The sequence below is a fragment of the Hemibagrus wyckioides genome, linkage group LG01 (assembly GCF_019097595.1).
Source record: "Hemibagrus wyckioides isolate EC202008001 linkage group LG01, SWU_Hwy_1.0, whole genome shotgun sequence".
Taxonomy (NCBI): Eukaryota; Metazoa; Chordata; class Actinopteri; order Siluriformes; family Bagridae; genus Hemibagrus; species Hemibagrus wyckioides.
The window spans coordinates 3,508,308-3,528,545 of NC_080710.1; the positions used below are offsets into that span (position 1 = coordinate 3,508,308).

The 20,238-nt window shown below is 39.5% G+C and overlaps 1 protein-coding gene across 1 annotated transcript; it reads right to left on the reverse strand.

Moving 5' to 3' along the window:
• Window positions 1-1,316: 1,316 nt before the first annotated feature.
• On the reverse strand, window positions 1,317-16,933 carry klhl14 (kelch-like family member 14). Its single transcript, XM_058401388.1, has 9 exons — window positions 13,774-16,933; window positions 12,231-13,131; window positions 10,114-10,235; window positions 5,063-5,152; window positions 4,896-4,974; window positions 4,614-4,804; window positions 3,592-3,750; window positions 2,821-2,978; window positions 1,317-2,578 (listed from the first exon to the last, which is right to left on the reverse strand). The coding sequence occupies exons 2-9, from the start codon at window positions 13,106-13,108 to the stop codon at window positions 2,438-2,440; spliced, it is 1,818 nt and encodes a 605-aa protein (XP_058257371.1). The 5' UTR covers window positions 13,109-13,131; window positions 13,774-16,933; the 3' UTR covers window positions 1,317-2,437.
• Window positions 16,934-20,238: the final 3,305 nt, after the last annotated feature.

Genomic DNA, 20,238 nt, shown 5'->3' on the forward strand with positions numbered 1-20,238 from the left:
GGAGTGAGGGTGAGTGTGTGTGGTTTCCTGTCTATAAGATGCACATATCCTCACATCCATTAACATCTCCTGCAAACCCCCTCTGCCTCCCTCCTGCTACACAGCATATTCTTAAGTTCTGTGAGGAGGATGTGTGTTGACAGAAGACAAGGAAAGCTTCAGGCCCAGACGGTGTCTCACCTGCCTGTCTGAAAGTCTGCACTGACCCCGATCTTCACACGGATCTTCAACAGATCACTTGAGCAGTGTGTAGTCCCCCGCTGCTTCAAACACTCCACTATCATTCACTACTGTGGCTATTGTGGTGTCATTCAGATTCCTGGGCTCTAACATCTCCCGGGACCTGAGGTGGGAAACACACATTGACTCCATTGCCAAAAAAGCCCAGCAGAGGTTCTTCTTTCGTTGCCAGCTGAGGAAGTTCAACCAGCCACAAGAGCTCTTCTCAGCTGTCATTCAGTCTGTCCTATGTTCGTCTATTACTGTTTGGTTCGGCTCAGCCACCAAATCAGATATAAGACTACAACAGATAGTCTGGACTGCTAAGAGGATTACTGGTGCCCACCTGCCCACTCTCCAAGAACTTTACACATCCAGAATGAGGTAACATGCAGGTAGAATCACTCTGGACCCCACACACCCGGCCCACCCCCTCTTTGAAGTTTTACCCTCCGGACTGCGCTACAGAGCAGTAGACACCAGGACATCCAGACACAAGAACAGCTTTTTCCCTCAAGCCATTCATTTCCTGAACAATTAATCTGTCTGCTTTCTCCCCCAGTGCAATAATAATCTATATATACATGTATGTATATAGGCACAAATGCAATACTGTACATAAGTACCCATATGTACCTTATTTATATTTCTATCCTACTTATATCTGTACTTCTATATTTTTCTGTATTATAATTGATGTCTGTGTATTCTCCAGCAACAAAAAAAATTCCTTGTATGTCTGAGCATATTTGGCAATAAAGCACTGATCTGATTCTGATATGTGTGACCCTGTGATGGACTGGTGACCTGTCCAGGGTGTACCCCCGCCTTTCAATCCTATGTGTGCTGGGATAGGCTCCAGCAAATCCCTGTTACCCTAATTAGGAATAAAGTGGGTATAGACAATGGATGGATGGATGGATGGATGTTATTTTAACAACTAACAAGGTGAAGGAAATTTGTCAGGCTGAGATAAACAAATAAGACTGAAAATACACAAACAGGACTGTGTAATCGTTGCCATGGTGACGATTTGTTTCGTTTAGTCTCCAGTTATTGACCATAAAAAAAAAACAATCAGTAGTAACAATCCAGAATTTCCGTTTTATTTTTTTTTTCATCGTTTAAAATGTTTATAATAACATAACAGGATTTGATAATAAATCCCATGGGCACAAAAATGTTCCACCGCAAGAGACTATTTACAAGAGAATGAAAATTTAACATAGATTCCTCTCCTGATCGATCGGGACGACGGCTACGCTAAACAGTGCTGCTCTTCAAACATCGGAGTTTTATTCGTTTATATCTCTGTCTGTTTATTTTATTTCTTTAGTGTCGAATGTGTCAGATTTCTCGCTGAGCCGATTCCGGACAGCGCTCGTATATTTTTCCTTAAAAGAAATGGGAAGGAATGAACCTAGGATTAGAAATAGGCACTGTTAAACATTAACAGGTAATTTATCTGACAGAAAAATAAATCAAAGTGTAAAGTAAGGTTCTCAGTTAAGACCATGCAGACACAGCACATGGCTCGGTAAACAATATATATCTATTATTATTATTTTTTTAGTTGATTGTTCGTCCATTTTAGTCCTCGCCTGCGTTATATATGGAGGAGCTTTATTTTACCACTACTCGGTTCCCCCTTCGTCCCCTGTACATCCGCTGTACCGTATACAGTATGGCTACGATATTTAACAAGCAGGAGCGTGGTGAACACTTCTCTATTCTACAGTGTTACGACGGGATTCATGAGTTTCGTCTAGAATTAAAAAAAAACAAAACAAAAAAAACAAACAAAAAACGATCCGATTCGTTTCGCCGGATCGTTCCAGGACATAAAACACGTTTCAGATTTCCAACATTGCATCAGCTCGGAATAATGTTCTTCTTTTCTTTTCTTTTTTTTTTTCTTCACAAAATACAAAGTACAAATGGAAGCTATATCGGTTATGCGTGCGATATCGAGAAGGAGAAAGAAAAAGAAGGGAAAGGTTCGAATGTCAACACACATGAAAACGAATCGTGTTTCTTTTTTTTTTCTTCTCTTAAGTATTAAAGAAAGAAAGAAAGAAAGAAGGAAAGAAAGAAAGTGCTCTCGTCAGACGTGTAAAAAAATAATTTGTACACCACCGTCCGTCTAGACAGTCTGCATCGTTTCCTTTAGCGATGTCCATCCTAAGGGCTTTTGTTTTTTTTTCACACAATTTATCTGTCATTTGTTAAACGGCAGGCAGGCTGGGAGGATGACGGTGGCACACGCCGGTCCAGCTAAAGGTTCTGCTACTTCGCCTTCTAGTTCGGTCCACGTTCCTTTCTCGGGGCTGTAGCAGATGGTGGACGACTTGTAGGCTCCCTGAAATGAAAAAAAAAGTAACGGTTTACAGCACTCCTGATGTACTTTTTATCCATTTCTGACTACAAAACCAGTTCTGCCTTACATTATAGCAGCTACAAACAGTCGTACCCTCACCAGGCTATACGTACAAGAGAGCTGTTACTATGGAAACCAGTGTCACAGAATAAAAACCTCCCGACCAATCAGAATGGAGAATCTAACAGCGGCGTGGTTCTTTAGACATTTCTGGTTGTAGTTACCATGCTCCAGCTGTAGCCTCCGACCAGGTAAATGCTGTCGTCCAGCACGGCACAGCCGGGCCCGCTGCGGCCCTCCAGGATGGGCGTCTGCAGGATGTTCCACTGATCTCCTTTTGGGTCGTAACATTCCACCAGCATCACGTCCAGGTGAGAGAATCCTACAGGAAAACCACAGAGATGGCTATCAGTCAGCTCAGAGTTTCTGAATTGGGGGCGTGTCAGTTAGAAAACATGCTGGAATCAATAGATGTATCATAGCTGAGGGTGAATTTGTTGAAATGGAATATTTACTCGTCTCAGAAGCTGATTTCAGTTTTTATGTGTTTGTTTCCTGCAGCAAGATACTGAAATCCAAATAAACAGTAAAGCACCCATAAAGAGGAATAGTTTGATTACGCTATAATATATAACGATAACGTTTACAGCTGCTTTATAAATGCATTCATTAATTCAATACTCAATTAATTATAATTGTTTTTTTACATTTTAAATAGTGAAGATAATAACCCATATTTTATATAGCTCCAGATTCTGAGTTAACAGGACGAATAAACTGACTTGTGGTATGACACTAACATCATCCATTTTTCATCATTAACAGCATTGTTGAAGTCTGGATTCTGATTGGATGGAACGTGTCGTGTGGCAGTGTTAAAAGGGAAAGTCCCGCTATTTAGTCCTTGATTATTTTCCTGTAGCATTGAGACCTGGGTATTTATGACAGAGTTAATTATTACATGGACCATAATATTATTATGTAATATACTTCACCTTTTAAGTGATTTCCACCGATAGCGTAGAGGCGATCGTTCATGACTGCGAGTGCGTGTATGGCTCGTTTAGTGTTCATGTCCTGTTTCCTGGCCCACACGTCCATCACCGGGTCATAGCAGTACAGCCAGGACACATACTCACCATTGTGGACTCCACCTGTATATTACAGATCATACACACACACACACACACACACACACACACACTTATATATACTGTAAACATTTAGAATCAGAATTTTGATTAGATATGAATACACTCCCAACTCATCATTCCTTTAAATTCCTTATATGTAATTAAAACAGTAATTCTCGTCATTGACGTGACGCTCAGAATTGTTCTGCTTTAATAGAAGACACCAACAGGTGAATTTCTTATGGATCACAATCCAATGTTTGTTTCGAAAGCTTTTCAATCATTTACATCTGTTTATGCAAATGAGGCTTGGTCTAATTGAGTATGTGTCGATTTGCATACTTAACAAGACCGACAGTTTACTTTTCGGATGATGTAATAATTAAAATATTTATTTCGCTGTCTTGATGCTCGGATACCAACAACATTTACCCAACAGATGTTCCTGCATTAATCAAGAATCGATCAGTGGACATGTCTTCATTCCTTTTTCAGTATTAAACAGAAATACAACCATTCATCATTATTTTGGGAAATTAAAAAATTGGGAATATGGAATTTATCTTATGCATATAATATGTAAAGGATTTAAGCTCCGCCCACTTACCTATATACAGAATATATCAGAACTCAATTTTTAGGGGTAGATGACATGAAAATGATGATGATGTGGGTGGAGCTTAATTCCTCCTTCTAAAGTTTTGTGTAATGCGACAATCGTGAGTGAGCAAAAACAACAACAAAAAAAACCCGGTAAAATAAACACTTCTTCTAAACACTTAATTTTGGATATTTTTCTATTGCTATTGCTGTTCGATGCAATTTATCCTCAACTGTGAAATTTCTTTCACATTCTAAAGATTTTTGACGGAATTCCGACTCACCCGAAATGTAGATCTTGCCGTTATGGACAGCGCCGGCGTGAGCAGCGAGAGGTTGTGGAAGAGACGAGACATAGTTCCACTCGTTAGTCTCGAGGTTATACGCCTCCACGCTGGACAGGTAGCCCGTCTCGTTCCTTCCTCCGATCACGTAAAGGTGTTTATCGAGACAACACGCAAAGAAACTGGCCCTCCTGAAGAACAGACGCCAAGTCATGTCTTTACAACAATCATTAAAAATCTCAGCAAAGAAGCTGAACAGTTTTTACTGTGTACGCCGTTTACCTTTCCTGCATGGGAGGCAGCTGGATCCAGCTGTTGAATCTCGGGTCGTATCGGCTTACGAAATTAGTGCTGTGTTTGCCTGCAGACGAAACCGAAGAAATTGAAACACCTTCATTTTTGTGTCATGTTTTGTTTTATTTTGAACATTTCTACATTCCATATTTTACCGTTGGGGTTCCACTGGTCCTCTCCACCTAGCAGCAGAAGAAAGTTCTCCACTTCTACTACACAGTGATGGGCGCTGTTGTAAGGCATTACTGCAAAACAAAGACGTACGAGGTCAAGAACAGCGCTGTTGAGCTCTGAATTCTGATGATGTGATGAAATACCAGCAGATCTAACATGTTTAGATCAATGTGCTCCTTTTGTTTCTAAAGCGAGGGACTTTATTAGGAAGGAAATATTTATTTATTTTGGTAAGGAGTCTCCAGTCTCAGTGTTTTGGGATGGTGACTTTACACTTTTTTGGTAAGGCAACAAGCTGTGTTTATTTATTTTTAATGTTTTCTATAAAATAAGCGATAATGCGATGGTTCACAAACGTTCTGCAGCATTAACTGTAACCATAAACGGATAAAAGCTGTGGTATAAGAGGAATAAAACATCTTTGCTGTGTAACTCAGTAACTCTGTTTCATATCTTATGCTATTACAATAAAATATACCACAAAAACACTAAGTTATTGGAGCTTAATCCCACTGCGCAAGCATTTAAAAATTGTAAAAAGCTCCAGGTAAATGATCAGTGCATATAAAAATAAAATTCGGGCATTAATCTGTCTTTAACAGTAGGTTTTGTTGATGCTCCTCTGCCGCCTGGAGTGACCCCCCCTGCTGGAATAGAGAGAGAAATGGTCTCGAGGTGGCAGTCGTAATGAACACGATCATGTTCACTCAATAAATTCTCTGGCCCGTGCCACTGCTGCGTAAATCAGTCGTACGTTAAGAGCCACCTGTCTGTCTCTATCATTCATCTCCACTGTCACCTCTCCGCTGCCTGATGGATCGCCCACGCTGGCAAATTAGACAGCCTTGAATCGCACTTCTTTCATTGGCCAGTTCGACAAAAACTTCCGCGAGCTGCAGGAGCACAGGATGAGGCCGCTAATGAAAGGATCATCCTGTGCCTCGTAAAATCATAACATTTCAATGTTTCTAAGGGGAAAAAAAATGACCATTTAAAAAACAAAAAAAGGTTTCTTACTCCAAATACTACAGTCCATGCTAATACCACTAAAGACATTCTAATTATTATGTAACAAATCTAGCTAATTAATTCATCATAGTTAATTGAATATTCGGGTAAAAGATTTGTACTTCAGTCAATATCGTGATCTTCAGGAATTTCTGGATGATTTGATCCTAAATATCTTTTCACAACTTTGTATGTAGTCCCAACATCCCTTCACCCCACCCCCCCAGAAATGTAAAGACAAACATAGCACACTGGAATAAATATCAGTAGCACTTGCGTTATCCCAGATGGAAAATCTCTGGGAGTTTAGGTAGTAGGCTTGAACTTAGTCCAATGTCAAGTGGATGAGACCAAAAATATCAGTTTAGTGACCAAGCACACTTCAACAATATATACACTGATATATTTTTGCAAAATCTCAAGAAAGCAAAACAATATAGATCAAACTGTAGAGTTGGTATGAATTTTAATATCTAATTTTTTTTTATATATATAAAATTGTGTTTGTAAAATGAGTTATTTTGAAAAAGAATCATTAAGACATTTGGTCAATAGCTGAGCTCATAGTCCCGAGTCCATCGCTCTATTCTGCCCCCCAGTGGAATAACAGTGACTAGCACTTTAAAAAAAAAATCTGTCAATTCAATTACGGTCCACAAGGCGATTTTAATTTAGAACACGGATAATAAATTTGTTTCATGGGCCAGATTACAACCTTTCTCAGGATGGCACAAGTCACGTGTTTGTCTTTGTCACCCCAGGTCTGCTGGGCAAAATGTGAACACAGTCACAGGTGAATGCCTCCTGATGATGTGGGCGTGGCTTTGTGTACATGGGAGGCGGAGTCAATACTTCACCTGTTGTACTTATCCCCTAGAGGTCCAATTAAGACTATTATGCTTTTAAGACAGACACTTCATTTACTTCAAATGTCTCTTTAAGCAACATTTCACTTATAATACTGTATTAATACACGTACTTATTTGTGTAATTAATTTCTGAAACCCATCATATTCTCAATCATTAAGTGATTGATTATTACTTATTCCCTGATAAGGAAATTGCTCGACTCTTACTGGGGTAGATAGCACGCTGAGTACACTAGATGGCACTCACTCCTTTATGTTAAAGGAAGGTGACCACAGATGCTGTCATGTCCGTCACAAACAACAGAGATTTTTTATAAAGCATGAACTATGTGCTTTTGTCTGATTAGTGGATCGATGCAAAGTCAGAAGTACATGTTATCGCTGAAGTACAGTGATCTGGCTTGTTTTGTTCAGAAAAGAGAATTATTGAGACTGTAGAGGAAAAAATAAATACTTTTAACCTCACCAGTCTCTACGGAAACTTTATACATCATAATACAGTGGTGAAAAAAAACAAAAACTAGTATGCTTTTGCCAAAGTCACTAAATAAAAGTAGGAGAAAGACTGCTCATTTTCTTCATGTGAGTTTATTCTGTTTGCTATCGTGCTAAGGATGTCTGGTCACGTTATCCACGTGATTTTAAAGCAGCTGGCTCTCTAAAAATGTTTGTTGGCATCTTAACATTATTCACATGATTTTAAGACAGCTAGTTTGTTAAAAAATGTTTGTTTGGTGTCTGGTCACGTTATTCACATGATTTTAAGACAGCTAGTTTGTTAAAAAATGTTTGTTTGGTGTCTGGTCACGTTATTCACATGATTTTAGGCAGCTAGTTTGTTAAAAAATGTTTGTTTGGTGTCTGGTCACGTTATTCACATGATTTTAGGCAGCTAGTTTGTTAGAAATGTTCATTTGGTGTCTTGTTACAATATTCACATGATTTTAAGGCAGCTAGCTCACTAAAAATGTTCATATGGTGTCTATTCACATGATTTTGAGACAGCTAGTTTGTTAAAAATGCTTGGTGTCTGGTCACGTTATTCACATGATTTTAAGGCAGCTAGCTCGCTAAAAATGTTTGGTGTCTGGTCACGTTATTCACATGATTTTAAGACAGCTAGTTCATTAAAAATGTTTGTTTGGTGTCTATTCACATGATTATAAGGCAGCTAGCTTGCTAAAAATGTTTGTCTGGTGTCTAGTCACGTTATTCACATGATTTTAAGACAGCTAGCTTGCTAAAAATGATTGATGCTTTCATTTTATCCACATGATTTTGAGGCAGCCCTGAATTTGTTTGTGGGCCTATTGCTATTAGGCTGTGTGTCTAACTAATATTATTAATAACATCCCTGACTGGGTTTATTCTTTTGTATTTACAACTAGCTAGATTGCTAGTCTTGGCTCTGTGTACTGTTATAAAGGGCAGAGCTTTAACATCTATAAAGAGTTTATAGATCTTTAACAGCTATAAAGAGTTTTTCACTCACTAGCCTCTCTGTTTTAAATACAAAAGAGAAAAAGAAAACAAAAACAATGCATTTTGTCAGGTTACTGACAATTAAAAAAAAAACTAAGCTCCTCTGTCCTGAAGATTTTGGAAAACATGCAGTGAAACTGGAGACTCCTTCCACAAACCGTTCAGAAAACTAGCGTATCATCTACACGGGTCACTGTGAACATGCTGTTACTATAGAAACTATAACATATTTCGAAGCAGCAATACTGAACCGCACTTATAAGAAAATTACTCAACGCTTTTTGACCAATCGTGACCTATTTCATATTTCTAGCAGAGAGGTCTCCAGATCCTCGAAGCACACACCGCCGCTTTAACCATGTGATAATGTGTTAAGGATGATTTTGCGATTCCGAACAGCCATGGGCCATTTGACACTGGAAGCTCATTGAGAAAACAAATTATCCTCTAACTGTTTGACCCTGTATATGTTATACTCATATAGCTAATTCTATATTGAACGTCTGAGTAAACTGGCAATAACTCCCATGGTTCCTATGGGCAAAGTTGTTTTTAATGGGTGTAGATGTAGAGACGTGTGTTTGTCATTACTCAACAAAATGCCCTTTTATGTTTATGTTTTATCTGCCTTGAGGTGAATGAGTATTTCACAAAATGGTGGCTATGATTGGATCACAACACTTAAGGGTGCGCCATTATAGGAAAACCATCAACAACAGCTTAAGTGCGGCTGCTGTTACTACCATAACCCTCTTACACCTCTGCAATTCACCAACAGGTCCAGTTTTGTGAAATTATTAATACTGGAGACTCCTTCCCCCAGGGTTAAATAATCCTCTTTACTGTTAAATAAATCTCCTTACACGAAACTTCGCAACAATTAGCACATTATACATTTCTTAAACATTTCCTATCAGTACCTGCTAGTCAAGTCCCTGTGAATGAACTGTTACCATAGAAACAACATCAACATGCAGCTGCGCTACTGTTTAGGAAATGAATCCGACCAATCAGAATCCAGATCAGCGCTACATAGAAACGTGTATTTTTTTGTTCTTATAAGGAGATGTTGCCAGCTGCTATGATGTAAGCGAGAACAGGAACTAACGTGTAAGCAAATATTCTATAACATTAACTGTGTAAGAGGAATAAAAAACACTTCTGGATGCTCTGTGGTCATCAGGTGAGACTCGATTTCTATCCCACCTGTTCAGTGACATGGAAATGTTGGAAACGCATTACACCACATGGTCACGTTATATTCCCCAAACATCACACACCTACAGTACACGTTTTAATCTGTTTCACTGTCATCTCTCTTCGCCCAAATGAAATCTGTGTGTGTGTGTGTGTGATCATCTGCTGATAAATCCTCACCAAATTAAAATTCGTCTTGCTAACAGACTGTAAAGGCTCAGAAAAAAAGAAGACGAAGAAAAAGAAGAAGAAGCAAAGTAAAATAAGAGACGCCAGAGCTCCACGATGGTGTGAAGACGAGTCACGCTCTGATTAATAAGTTACATTAAAAGCGATAGTGATACATCATTACCTCAAGCATCTGAGGAGTCAGAACTTTCTATTTTACTGCGGGACGAGACTGGTTTGGTGAGACGTCAGGTTCGTGTCGGAAAAAGAGAAAGAGACCTTTCCAGGACGGAGGTAAAGGCACTCACTTGTAAGGATCTTCCATGTCTTCTTTTCGTCGTCGTAGTACTGCACTAGATTACTGGGGAGGCGGTCGGGTCCTGGAGGCAGACCTCCAACCAGCAGCAGCATCCTTTTGTTGGAACGGATTCTGGAATTTCGAAAGGTAGATGCACACGGAGACAGGAAAACAAAATGGGCTTTGAGTCTTTCTGAAGACCATGGTACATTTATATTATGTTCTGTATTTGTTTTTCTCCAGTAATCATAAATTTACACCTTAACTGGATATTTTGCAAACTAGATAACTCTATACACCATATATATCCAGGTATATAAGGCTACAAGAAATTAAAAATCTATCAAGGCTATATCCTATTAACAAATAGTTCCAAAAATCTGCATTGATTTATGTTATATGGACAAAAATTACTGTCCGATTTTTAAAACACTATAGTGTGTCACGTGATATCCATTACTAAAACGTCATCCTACCGTGTATTTGTGTAATAAACTCAGTGTACAGTGTGTAGCAATACGTTCACCAAAAACACAATCTCGCCGTGACTTGAATTTTTTTTAAACCATTTTTGAAAATGTCATTTTCAGCATATTTTGTAAAGCACTAAAGCAACCTTAGGTGAATAAACTCTAGATAAATATGGTTACAATTGCGGCATATTAAAATAATTAGCTAGTAATCCGATAATTAGCTAGTTTTGAAAATTCTGGTCATACATAAAAATGTGGAAAAGTAACGTTTTTTTTGGGGGGGGGCTGTAGTGTAGCATAATGTAATGTAACAACATAACATGACAACATAACTAGCTAGTAAAATGATAAACAAGTAAAACAAACACTAAACGATCACTCTGTCACACTGATCTTACGTAAAATGTTCAAATTCAGTCCCAATATCATTTCACGTCAGAATTTTAAAACAAAATATTCCAAATAACGTGTGTATATATATATATATATATATTGGGTTTCGATGATGTTTAAGAGTCACACTGAGCTCTCGGACATGTGGCCGTCCAGTTACAGGAGTCGAGGCCTGAGCTGGAAGTGATGCGCAGGCGAGGATGGAATGAAGACTGATCACGTTTCCGTTGTGCAGAGCGAATCTGGGCTACTGAACCCTCACGACAGGCCAATAAGCTTCCTTTTCATTCTCAATTAAATCTAGGCTGAACCCGTGGTGTCCATGAAGCATAGCCACCATCTCTGTCTGTTCTTTTTTTTTTTATATACATTTCTGTCATTTGCACTCTGCTGGAAATGATGATCAAGCTCAGAACGTTTATTATCGAGTTTCCGAGGTGTATTGTCAGTCGATTCTGAACATATCCGAACCTCGGGATCCCACAAATAAAACGAGCCAGCCTATAAATAAAGTTATCTTAGGCCCTAATGTGTTCTGCCAAGTGAAAAAGACCTGGAATAAAAATCTCTGTGACTCTAATAAACAGACAAAATATTACTCCGAATTTCCAAGCCTAATTTAAAATCCCAAAAATAAATCTGTACTGTGGAAAAAAAAAAGTTTCCTTGTTCTTTTGGGTTCTAAAATCCCTCTGCTCTGTCATGCTGTCTCGTATTAAATCAGACGTAAACAGTGATATATATGTTTACTGTATCATACAGTATGTCATGATGATCCTGCTCTTCTTCAATGCAAAATTTCCCATTAGCTCGTTACAAATTATCATCACAGCCAACAGAAGAAAGTCGTGTTTCCTCACATCAGGTAGATTAAATGCATTTGTGCTAAATGAATTTTCTGATGACTTTCTGAATTTATTCTTTTGGACTTGGTGAGTGATAAAGGGATCACAAAAACTTCCAGAAGCAAATGTAAAATGATAAGCTGCCTTAATATTATACATGAAACCAAAACTATACTATAAATATGACAGAAATGAGCAGTATTTTTAAAGGACGTATGGTATGAGCAGGATATAATAAGCAGTCTGTTATGAGCAGTATTTTTTGAGCAGTAGGGTAGGAGCAGGGGGTTTATGAGCAGTATGTTATGCAGCATAATAAGGGCATTAAGCTATGAGCAGTATGTTATGAGCAGGAGGTTTATGAGCAGTATGTTTACACACTGTTTATGATGTATATGACTGAAGCATGCAGGTACCTGCTGGCTGTTGTCTGTCTGCAGTGCTGTCTGAAGGGCATCAGGTGGTAGTTCATGGCATCCAGAAGGAGCTTCTGGCACACAGGGTCACTCCTCATGAAGTCTACAGACTGCACCCTCTCGACGAGCTCCGGGGCTGGGATCAGGGCGAAGCGGAGGCGCTTCATCAGGTCCGGCGCGTAGTGCATCCTGGTCTCACGGTCGTGCTCCAGCCACAGGACGGACATCTGGAACAGAGCTAGCTCGGACTCGACGGGCGGCGGCAGCGCGTCCAGCATGGCGCACATCTCCTCGAAGTTGAGGAGCAGCACATCTTCGACGAGGTACTTGTTGGCCAGCTTTTTGGTCTCGTCCAGGCCATGCAGCGCAGCGATCTTGCAGATCTGCTTGTAGTTCTGGACGGAGATCTGGTCGTTGAGGAACTGCACGCTCAGCTTGGTGACCTGTGGGATGTTGAGGATCTTGCTGACCGAGAGCACCTCCTCCACGGTGTCCAGCGAGAGCGTCACGTTGGCCGTGTACAGGTACTCGAGGACCAGGCGCAGCCCGATGGACGAGCAGCCCTGCAGCACCAGGTTGCTGATGGAGCGCGGGCTGGCCAGGAGCTTCTCATCCGGGGACGAGGACGGGGTTCCGCCGCTGCTTTGATCTTTGCCGGCGAGCGGCTCATTGCTGAGCGCGTGTGACGCAGAGAACAGGGATCTGAAGTACTGCGAGCAGGACGCGAGCACGGCTTTGTGGCAGTGGAACTGTTGTCCCTGCGCTGTGAGGGTCACGTCGCAGAAGAGCTGCTTCCTCCACAGCAGGTTGAGCCCGTGCAGCAGCGTGTCGCTGTGTGTTGGGTCAAACGTAGACGTTCGGTCGCCCGATCTGGACATGACTTGGGAGCCGCTCGCACCTCCTACAAGCAAACAATGCCGGAGCCATTTATCTTCTTCTGAATAATAGAGCAATCCCTGGACTTTCTGTCACCTCTATCAGCTAGCCTACAGCCTTGTTGCCCTCCGGGTTGGTAAAGCCTATTTTTCATTAACGCTGCGTATTGGAGGGCAAAATCTAAACTGCACCGCTCGGCTCCATAAGGCAAGGCAAGGCAAGGCAAGGCATGCTCACTGTAAAGACTCAGGGTTTGCTATCCGATCACGTTGCCTCACACACACTTTCTCTCTCTCTCTCTCTCGCTCTCTCTCTCTCTCTCTCTTACACACACACGCACACACACACACACACTCACCGCGTAGCCTACACAGGCATTTACATTTACACCAGCTATGTGCGCATCCTGAAAGCCGAGATACAAAAGCAATTAGTCTCCGACGACCATCATAAATCCGCGGCTGCGCCTTTTCCCCCCCGTTCCCCAAAGCCGACTTGCAACGGAAAATAAACACCGTAGACCCTTTCTTCCCTTTCTTTTTTCCTCCCTCTAATCGACGTCTTGCTGGTGAACTTGAGCCTGAACGCGGTGTGTTCGTCCACCTTCTCTGTACCGCCGTGCGTAAGTATTTTTAGTATCCGGCTTCAGAAGACGAGGCAAACTTACCTTGAGTTTAAGCGGAGAAAACAAAGTATCCCCCAGATCCTTTAAGATGTGTGTATCCTCACAGCACTTTGTCTTTGTTCTCGTCCTTTCCGTTTTGTCTTTTTTCTTTTTTTTTTTTTCTTTGGTTCCCCCTTTCTTTTTCCTTCTTAAAGTCTGGCTATAGACTCGATGCGCAAGCCGCGTATTTCTTTTTCTTTTTTCTTTTATTACGCGTGCGGCTGAATTAAACTAAACTAAGAAGTGTGCTGAGTGCTGAGAGAGAGAGTGAGAGAGCCGTGCTTTCTGCAAGAGAAGAAGAAGAAGAAGAAATATACGTGTGACAAATTATGCTACCAAGAAACAACACATCATTATCCTTGGGCCTGGGGCTCAGTGAGTCGTAACGAGAGTAATAGGAAATCCACGGTTGGGGAGAGAAACGGTCGCGCATGGCCGGCGGAGAGAGACCATGCAGGGCTATGGATGCTAGAGAGACGGGCAAAATTATGGCTCAAGGCTATTGTAAAAACTGTCGAGCGTAAATGACTGCGATTTCAAACATCTATGGAGAGAGGGGAGGAAAAAAAAAAGGAGAAAAGACAAAAAAGAGTGAGATAGAAGGAAAAAAAACGAGTCTTTTTTTTTTTTTGCCTCGCCGTTATGGAGAGAACCGTCAAGTTTTAGTGCGCATTGCTAATTAGTCAATTTCTCTGTGCCTTCACAGCCCGACGGCTTTGCTGCTGAGCTGAAACTGCTAATTTCTGGGAGCAGCCTTTTTTTGTTGGCTGAGAACGGGATGGATGAATGGCTTGTCTCGCACAAATGACAAAAAGCCCCTGCCTTAATCTCCATCGCCAAAATACCCCCCACACCCCACCACCTCATCCCTCTCTTCTTCTTCTTTCTTCTTTTTTGGTAGTCCTTCAAAAAGAGATACCTGAGGTCCTGCAAAGTTTAGTCCATCATCAGCATCAAACACAGAACATATTTAGAAATATATAATCCCATAATTCCTTTAGAAGCTGACTAATTAAATGGCTGCACGGATTTAATGAGAAAATGAGGGTGTGTTTTTTCCCCCCCTCTGATTTCGCAATAAATACCGGTTAGGGTCGTCACAAAGTGTTTTATTCCTCTTGTACCACAGAAATTTGTCGACAAATTTGTCAACAAGTGCAATTGTGTTGCAAAAAGACACTTTATATTGAAAAGATCGTACCTTACGTCGGCGAAATACCCCCACCACCCCACCCTGTGACACGTCTTCTTCTTCTTCTTCTTCTTCTTCTGCTAGTTCTTCAGATAGAGGATACCTTGAAGCAGACTTCATCAGCGTCAAGAAAAACGTTCAGAAATTTAGAATAGAATATTTAGTTTAGAATATTTATTACAGTTTTTACTCGGGAGACATCCTGCAACCTGCCTTTATAAAGTTTTCCCCCAAAAATGAATATTTACATTATTTAGGACGAAGAACATGTGAAAAATGCTAAATAATGAAAGAATCATTTAAACATGGCAAAGTAATAAATAAATAAATACTTAAAACAAATCAAAATTCAAAAATTTTGTGCAGAAAATGTAACGTTTCTAAAGAACATTCGTAAATTTTTCACAAACAAAATGAAAACAGTAATACATTTGCGCGTAAACACTGTAGACTATTGGTGTTTTGTTTCGTTTTATTTACTTCAAGATAGAGTAAAAAAAAAGAGCAGCTGGTGAGGGAACGAGTGTTCACAGGTGCTAAGCGATAACAGGAACTGGCTTCCTGGATGTTCCACAACATTTATGTCTAAATGGATAAAAAAATAAAAGTGTCGTTCTGTGATTAAATAAATTATTGTAATGCGCAAATTGTTGTGTAATAAGAGGAATTTTAAAAAAACAAAAAATGCTTTTTAAGAAAAAGAAATTTTGGCTCGGTAACATGCAAATCAAAATATACAACAAATTATAGTAATTTGCATTACTGAATTATTCAGTCTATTGTCAGCATATTGGATAGAACAAACCGTGCGATCCAGGAGAAATGAAAGTTGTTTTTAATTACATTTTTAATTTATTTTTTGCTCTGTAAATGCGAAATGTTTCCATAAATCTGCACTTTGGTCATAGTGTCATCGCTCATAACCCGTGGAAAGCAGTGGGCTAAAATTGATATGCTATCAGCCAATTCTCCGTTGACTTGTTAGACCATCTGAGATGGCCGTCTCTCCGAGCGTTTAAGCTCCGTCTAGCGTCTCGGTTCTCCTGAGGCCCGTGGACTTGAGATGGCGGGGCATTCCGGGTGTGTGCCGTGTTACGGCGGGGCGTCGAGTGAGTCTCATCATGTGAAAGCGCAGACTGTGGACTTAATTAAACCCTTAGAGACGGCAAATCACAGAGAACATTTACAACTCTCCGTTCCCCTCAGTTAAAAACCCGACTCTTATTTATCGCCACCGTTTACACGTGTAATGCTCGTGGTTTCCGGGTTCATACGCCGGACTGAGAGAGCGATGAGATTGTCATCGGTATACACACGCAAACAAACAACAACACTTTTACCTAATCAACAACATTAGAGTTTTACTAACTAATTCACAGAAATGTGAGGAATAAAACACCGTGTCACGCTGTTATAGGAAAATAATCAACGACGGTACGGTGTGTTGAAGACGGCTTACTGTTGATATCAAAAAACATTGATATCTTGTCAGTGGTATTTACTTTCTTATTATAAGATGCAAATAAACCAAATGTTAGACTGTTAGACTTATTTCTAGACTTTTGAATCCATTTAATCCGTTCTATTGGCTAATTTCACACTTTTATATCTAAAAGGAAGCAAAACAAACATTTAAACTGAAAACATGCAAAAACAGGTCTCATAAGATCAACTTCACTTCCACTTGCTTTTTAATATATATAATTTTTTGTTGATTATTTTCCCCTAAAAGCACACCCGAAGTGTTTTATAGTCCTGGAATACTGCAGCAGTTTGCTAAACAACTATATATAATTTTGAGTAACAAATTAGTTTCTGTTCTCACTTTGTAGCAGCTATAAACAAACAGTCATTCCTTCATCAGCCTCTATTCATTCTCTCTTTTAAAACAGAAAAAAACAAAAAACAAAACTAAACAGCTTGTGTTACAGACAAAACAGACAAAACACAGCTTGTGTTACAGACAAAACATAGCATGTTACAGACAAAACATAGCATGTTACAGACAAAACATAGCATGTGTTACAGACAAAACACAGCTTGTGTTACAGACAAAACAGACAAAACACAGCTTGTGTTACAGACAAAACACAGACAAAACACAGCTTGTGTTACAGACAAAACAGACAAAACACAGCTTGTGTTACAGACAAAACACAGACAAAACACAGCTTGTGTTACAGACAAAACAGACAAAACACAGCTTGTGTTACAGACAAAACACAGACAAAACACAGCTTGTGTTACAGACAAAACACAGCTTGTGTTACAGACAAAACAGACAAAACACAGCTTGTGTTACAGACAAAACACAGACAAAACACAGCTTGTGTTACAGACAAAACAGACAAAACACAGCTTGTGTTACAGACAAAACACAGACAAAACACAGCTAGTGTTAGACAAAACAGACAAAACACAGCATGTGTTACAGACAAAACACAGACAAAACACAGCTAGTGTTAGACAAAACAGACAAAACACAGCATGTGTTACAGACAAAACACAGACAAAACACAGCTAGTGTTAGACAAAACAGACAAAACACAGCATGTGTTACAGACAAAACACAACTTGTGTTACAGACAAAACAGACAAAACACAGCTTGTGTTACAGACAAAACACACAAAACACAGCTTGTGTTACAGACAAAACACAGCTTGTGTTACAGACAAAACACAGCTTGTGTTACAGACAAAACACAGCTTGTGTTACAGACAAAACACACAAAACACAGCTTGTGTTACAGACAAAACACAGCTTGTGTTACAGACAAAACACAGCTTGTGTTACAGACAAAACACAGCTTGTGTTACAGACAAAACACAGCTTGTGTTACAGACAAAACAGACAAAACACAGCATGTGTTACAGACAAAACACAGACAAAACACAGCTTGTGTTACAGACAAAACACAGCTTGTTACAGACAAAACACAGCTTGTGTTACAGACAAAACACAGCTTGTGTTACAGACAAAACAGACAAAACACAGCATGTGTTACAGACAAAACACAACTTGTGTTACAGACAAAACACAGCTTGTGTTACAGACAAAACACAGCATGTGTTACAAACTAAACACACAAAACACAGCTTGTGTTACAGACAAAACACAGCTTGTGTTACAGACAAAACACACAAAACACAGCTTGTGTTACAGACAAAACACACAAAACACAGCTTGTGTTACAGACAAAACACAGCTTGTAACAGACAAAACACAGCTTGTGTTACAGACAAAACAGACAAAACACAGCTTGTGTTACAGACAAAACACAGACAAAACACAGCTAGTGTTAGACAAAACAGACAAAACACAGCTTGTGTTACAGACAAAACACAGCTTGTTACAGACAAAACACAGCTTGTGTTACAGACAAAACACAGCTTGTTACAGACAAAACACAGCTTGTGTTACAGACAAAACAGACAAAACACAGCTTGTGTTACAGACAAAACACAGCTTGTTACAGACAAAACACAGCTTGTGTTACAGACAAAACAGACAAAACACAGCTTGTGTTACAGACAAAACACAGACAAAACACAGCTTGTGTTACAGACAAAACACAGACAAAACACAGCTTGTGTTACAGACAAAACACAGCTTGTGTTACAGACAAAACGCAGCTTGTGTTACAGACAAAACACAGACAAAACACAGCTTGTGTTACAGACAAAACACAGCTTGTGTTACAGACAAAACACAGACAAAACACAGCTAGTGTTAGACAAAACAGACAAAACACAGCATGTGTTACAGACAAAACACAGCTTGTGTTACAGACAAAACACAGCATGTGTTACAGACAAAACACAGACAAAACACAGCTTGTGTTAGACAAAACAGACAAAACACAGCTTGTGTTAGACAAAACAGACAAAACACAGCATGTGTTACAGACAAAACACAGCTTGTGTTAGACAAAACACAGCATGTGTTAGACAAAACAGACAAAACACAGCTTGTGTTACAGACAAAACACAGCTTGTGTTAGACAAAACAGACAAAACACAGCATGTTAGACAAAACAGACAAAACACAGCTTGTGTTACAGACAAAACACAGCTTGTGTTACAGACGAAACACAGCTTGTGTTAGACAAAACAGACAAAACACAGCATGTGTTACAGACAAAACACAGCTTGTGTTAGACAAAACAGACAAAACACAGCTTGTGTTACAGACAAAACACAGCTTGTGTTAGACAAAACAGACAAAACACAGCTTGTGTTAGACAAAACAGACAAAACACAGCATGTGTTACAGACAAAACACAGCTTGTGTTAGACAAAACAGACAAAACACAGCTTGTGTTAGACAAAACAGACAAAACACAGCTTGTGTTACAGACAAAACACAGCATGTGTTACAGACAAAACAGACAAAACACAGCTTGTGTTACAGACAAAACACAGCTAGTGTTAGACAAAACAGACAAAACACAGCATGTGTTACAGACAAAACACAGCTTGTGTTACAGACAAAACACAGCTTGTGTTAGACAAAACAGACAAAACACAGCTTGTGTTAGACAAAACAGACAAAACACAGCATGTGTTACAGACAAAACAAACCCAAGATTTAAATTCCTTTGTTCTGAAAACAGCGACTTGGCAACGTGAACAAAAATGTTTATTTATGAAAGAAGAACATGTTTAAATCTACATTTATTGTTGGGGAACGTTTGTGAGAATCATAAAAGAGAATTCGAGAGTGCTGAATAGTTTTTTTTTTAATTTTCTGAAATTGCTTTGAAATTAAATTTTAGTTCTAAATGAAATCAATTTTCATTCTAAACAACACATACGGTTTGTTCAAATTAAAAAACATTTTTGATAGGATACATGCTGTATGGAAAACACTACCTGTGAGAAATCAGCACAATATATGACAAAAAATAAAGGAATCACAAAACAAAACACAAAACTTTTCTGCATCCAGATTTCCTTGCTCTGTTAATTTTTCCTATCACTTTCCATGACGTTCTAAATTAATAATCTATTTTATCTTTTAGCTAGAACGCTAACGTACGCTCATTCACAGAGACTCTAAATGGGGAAGATTTCCAGGAAGGAGTCTCCAGTGTCGGTGCAAAAAATGAAGGGAAAGTAACCAGAAAAATGATTTAATAGTGAGTAAAAAAAAATTGTAATGGTCGGCAAATTGCTGTGGCATAAAAGGAATAAAACACTTCACTACATGCTGGAAACAGGAACCATCGCATCGTTGATTATTTTCCTGTAGCAGCATAACATCACATGTCTTACTT

What these genes read in the sequence shown, in the direction of transcription:
- klhl14 (XM_058401388.1), bottom strand. Translation starts at nt 13,108, where the DNA reads ATGTCCAGATCGGGCGACCGAACGTCTACGTTTGACCCAACACACAGC. An exon ending in AGACAGACAACAGCCAGCAG is followed by an intron (nt 10,236 to 12,230) that starts GTACCTGCATGC and finishes TCGAAATTCCAG; the next exon opens with AATCCGTTCCAACAAAAGGA. An exon ending in CTGCCTCCCATGCAGGAAAG is followed by an intron (nt 4,805 to 4,895) that starts GTAAACGGCGTA and finishes TCTGTTCTTCAG; the next exon opens with GAGGGCCAGTTTCTTTGCGT.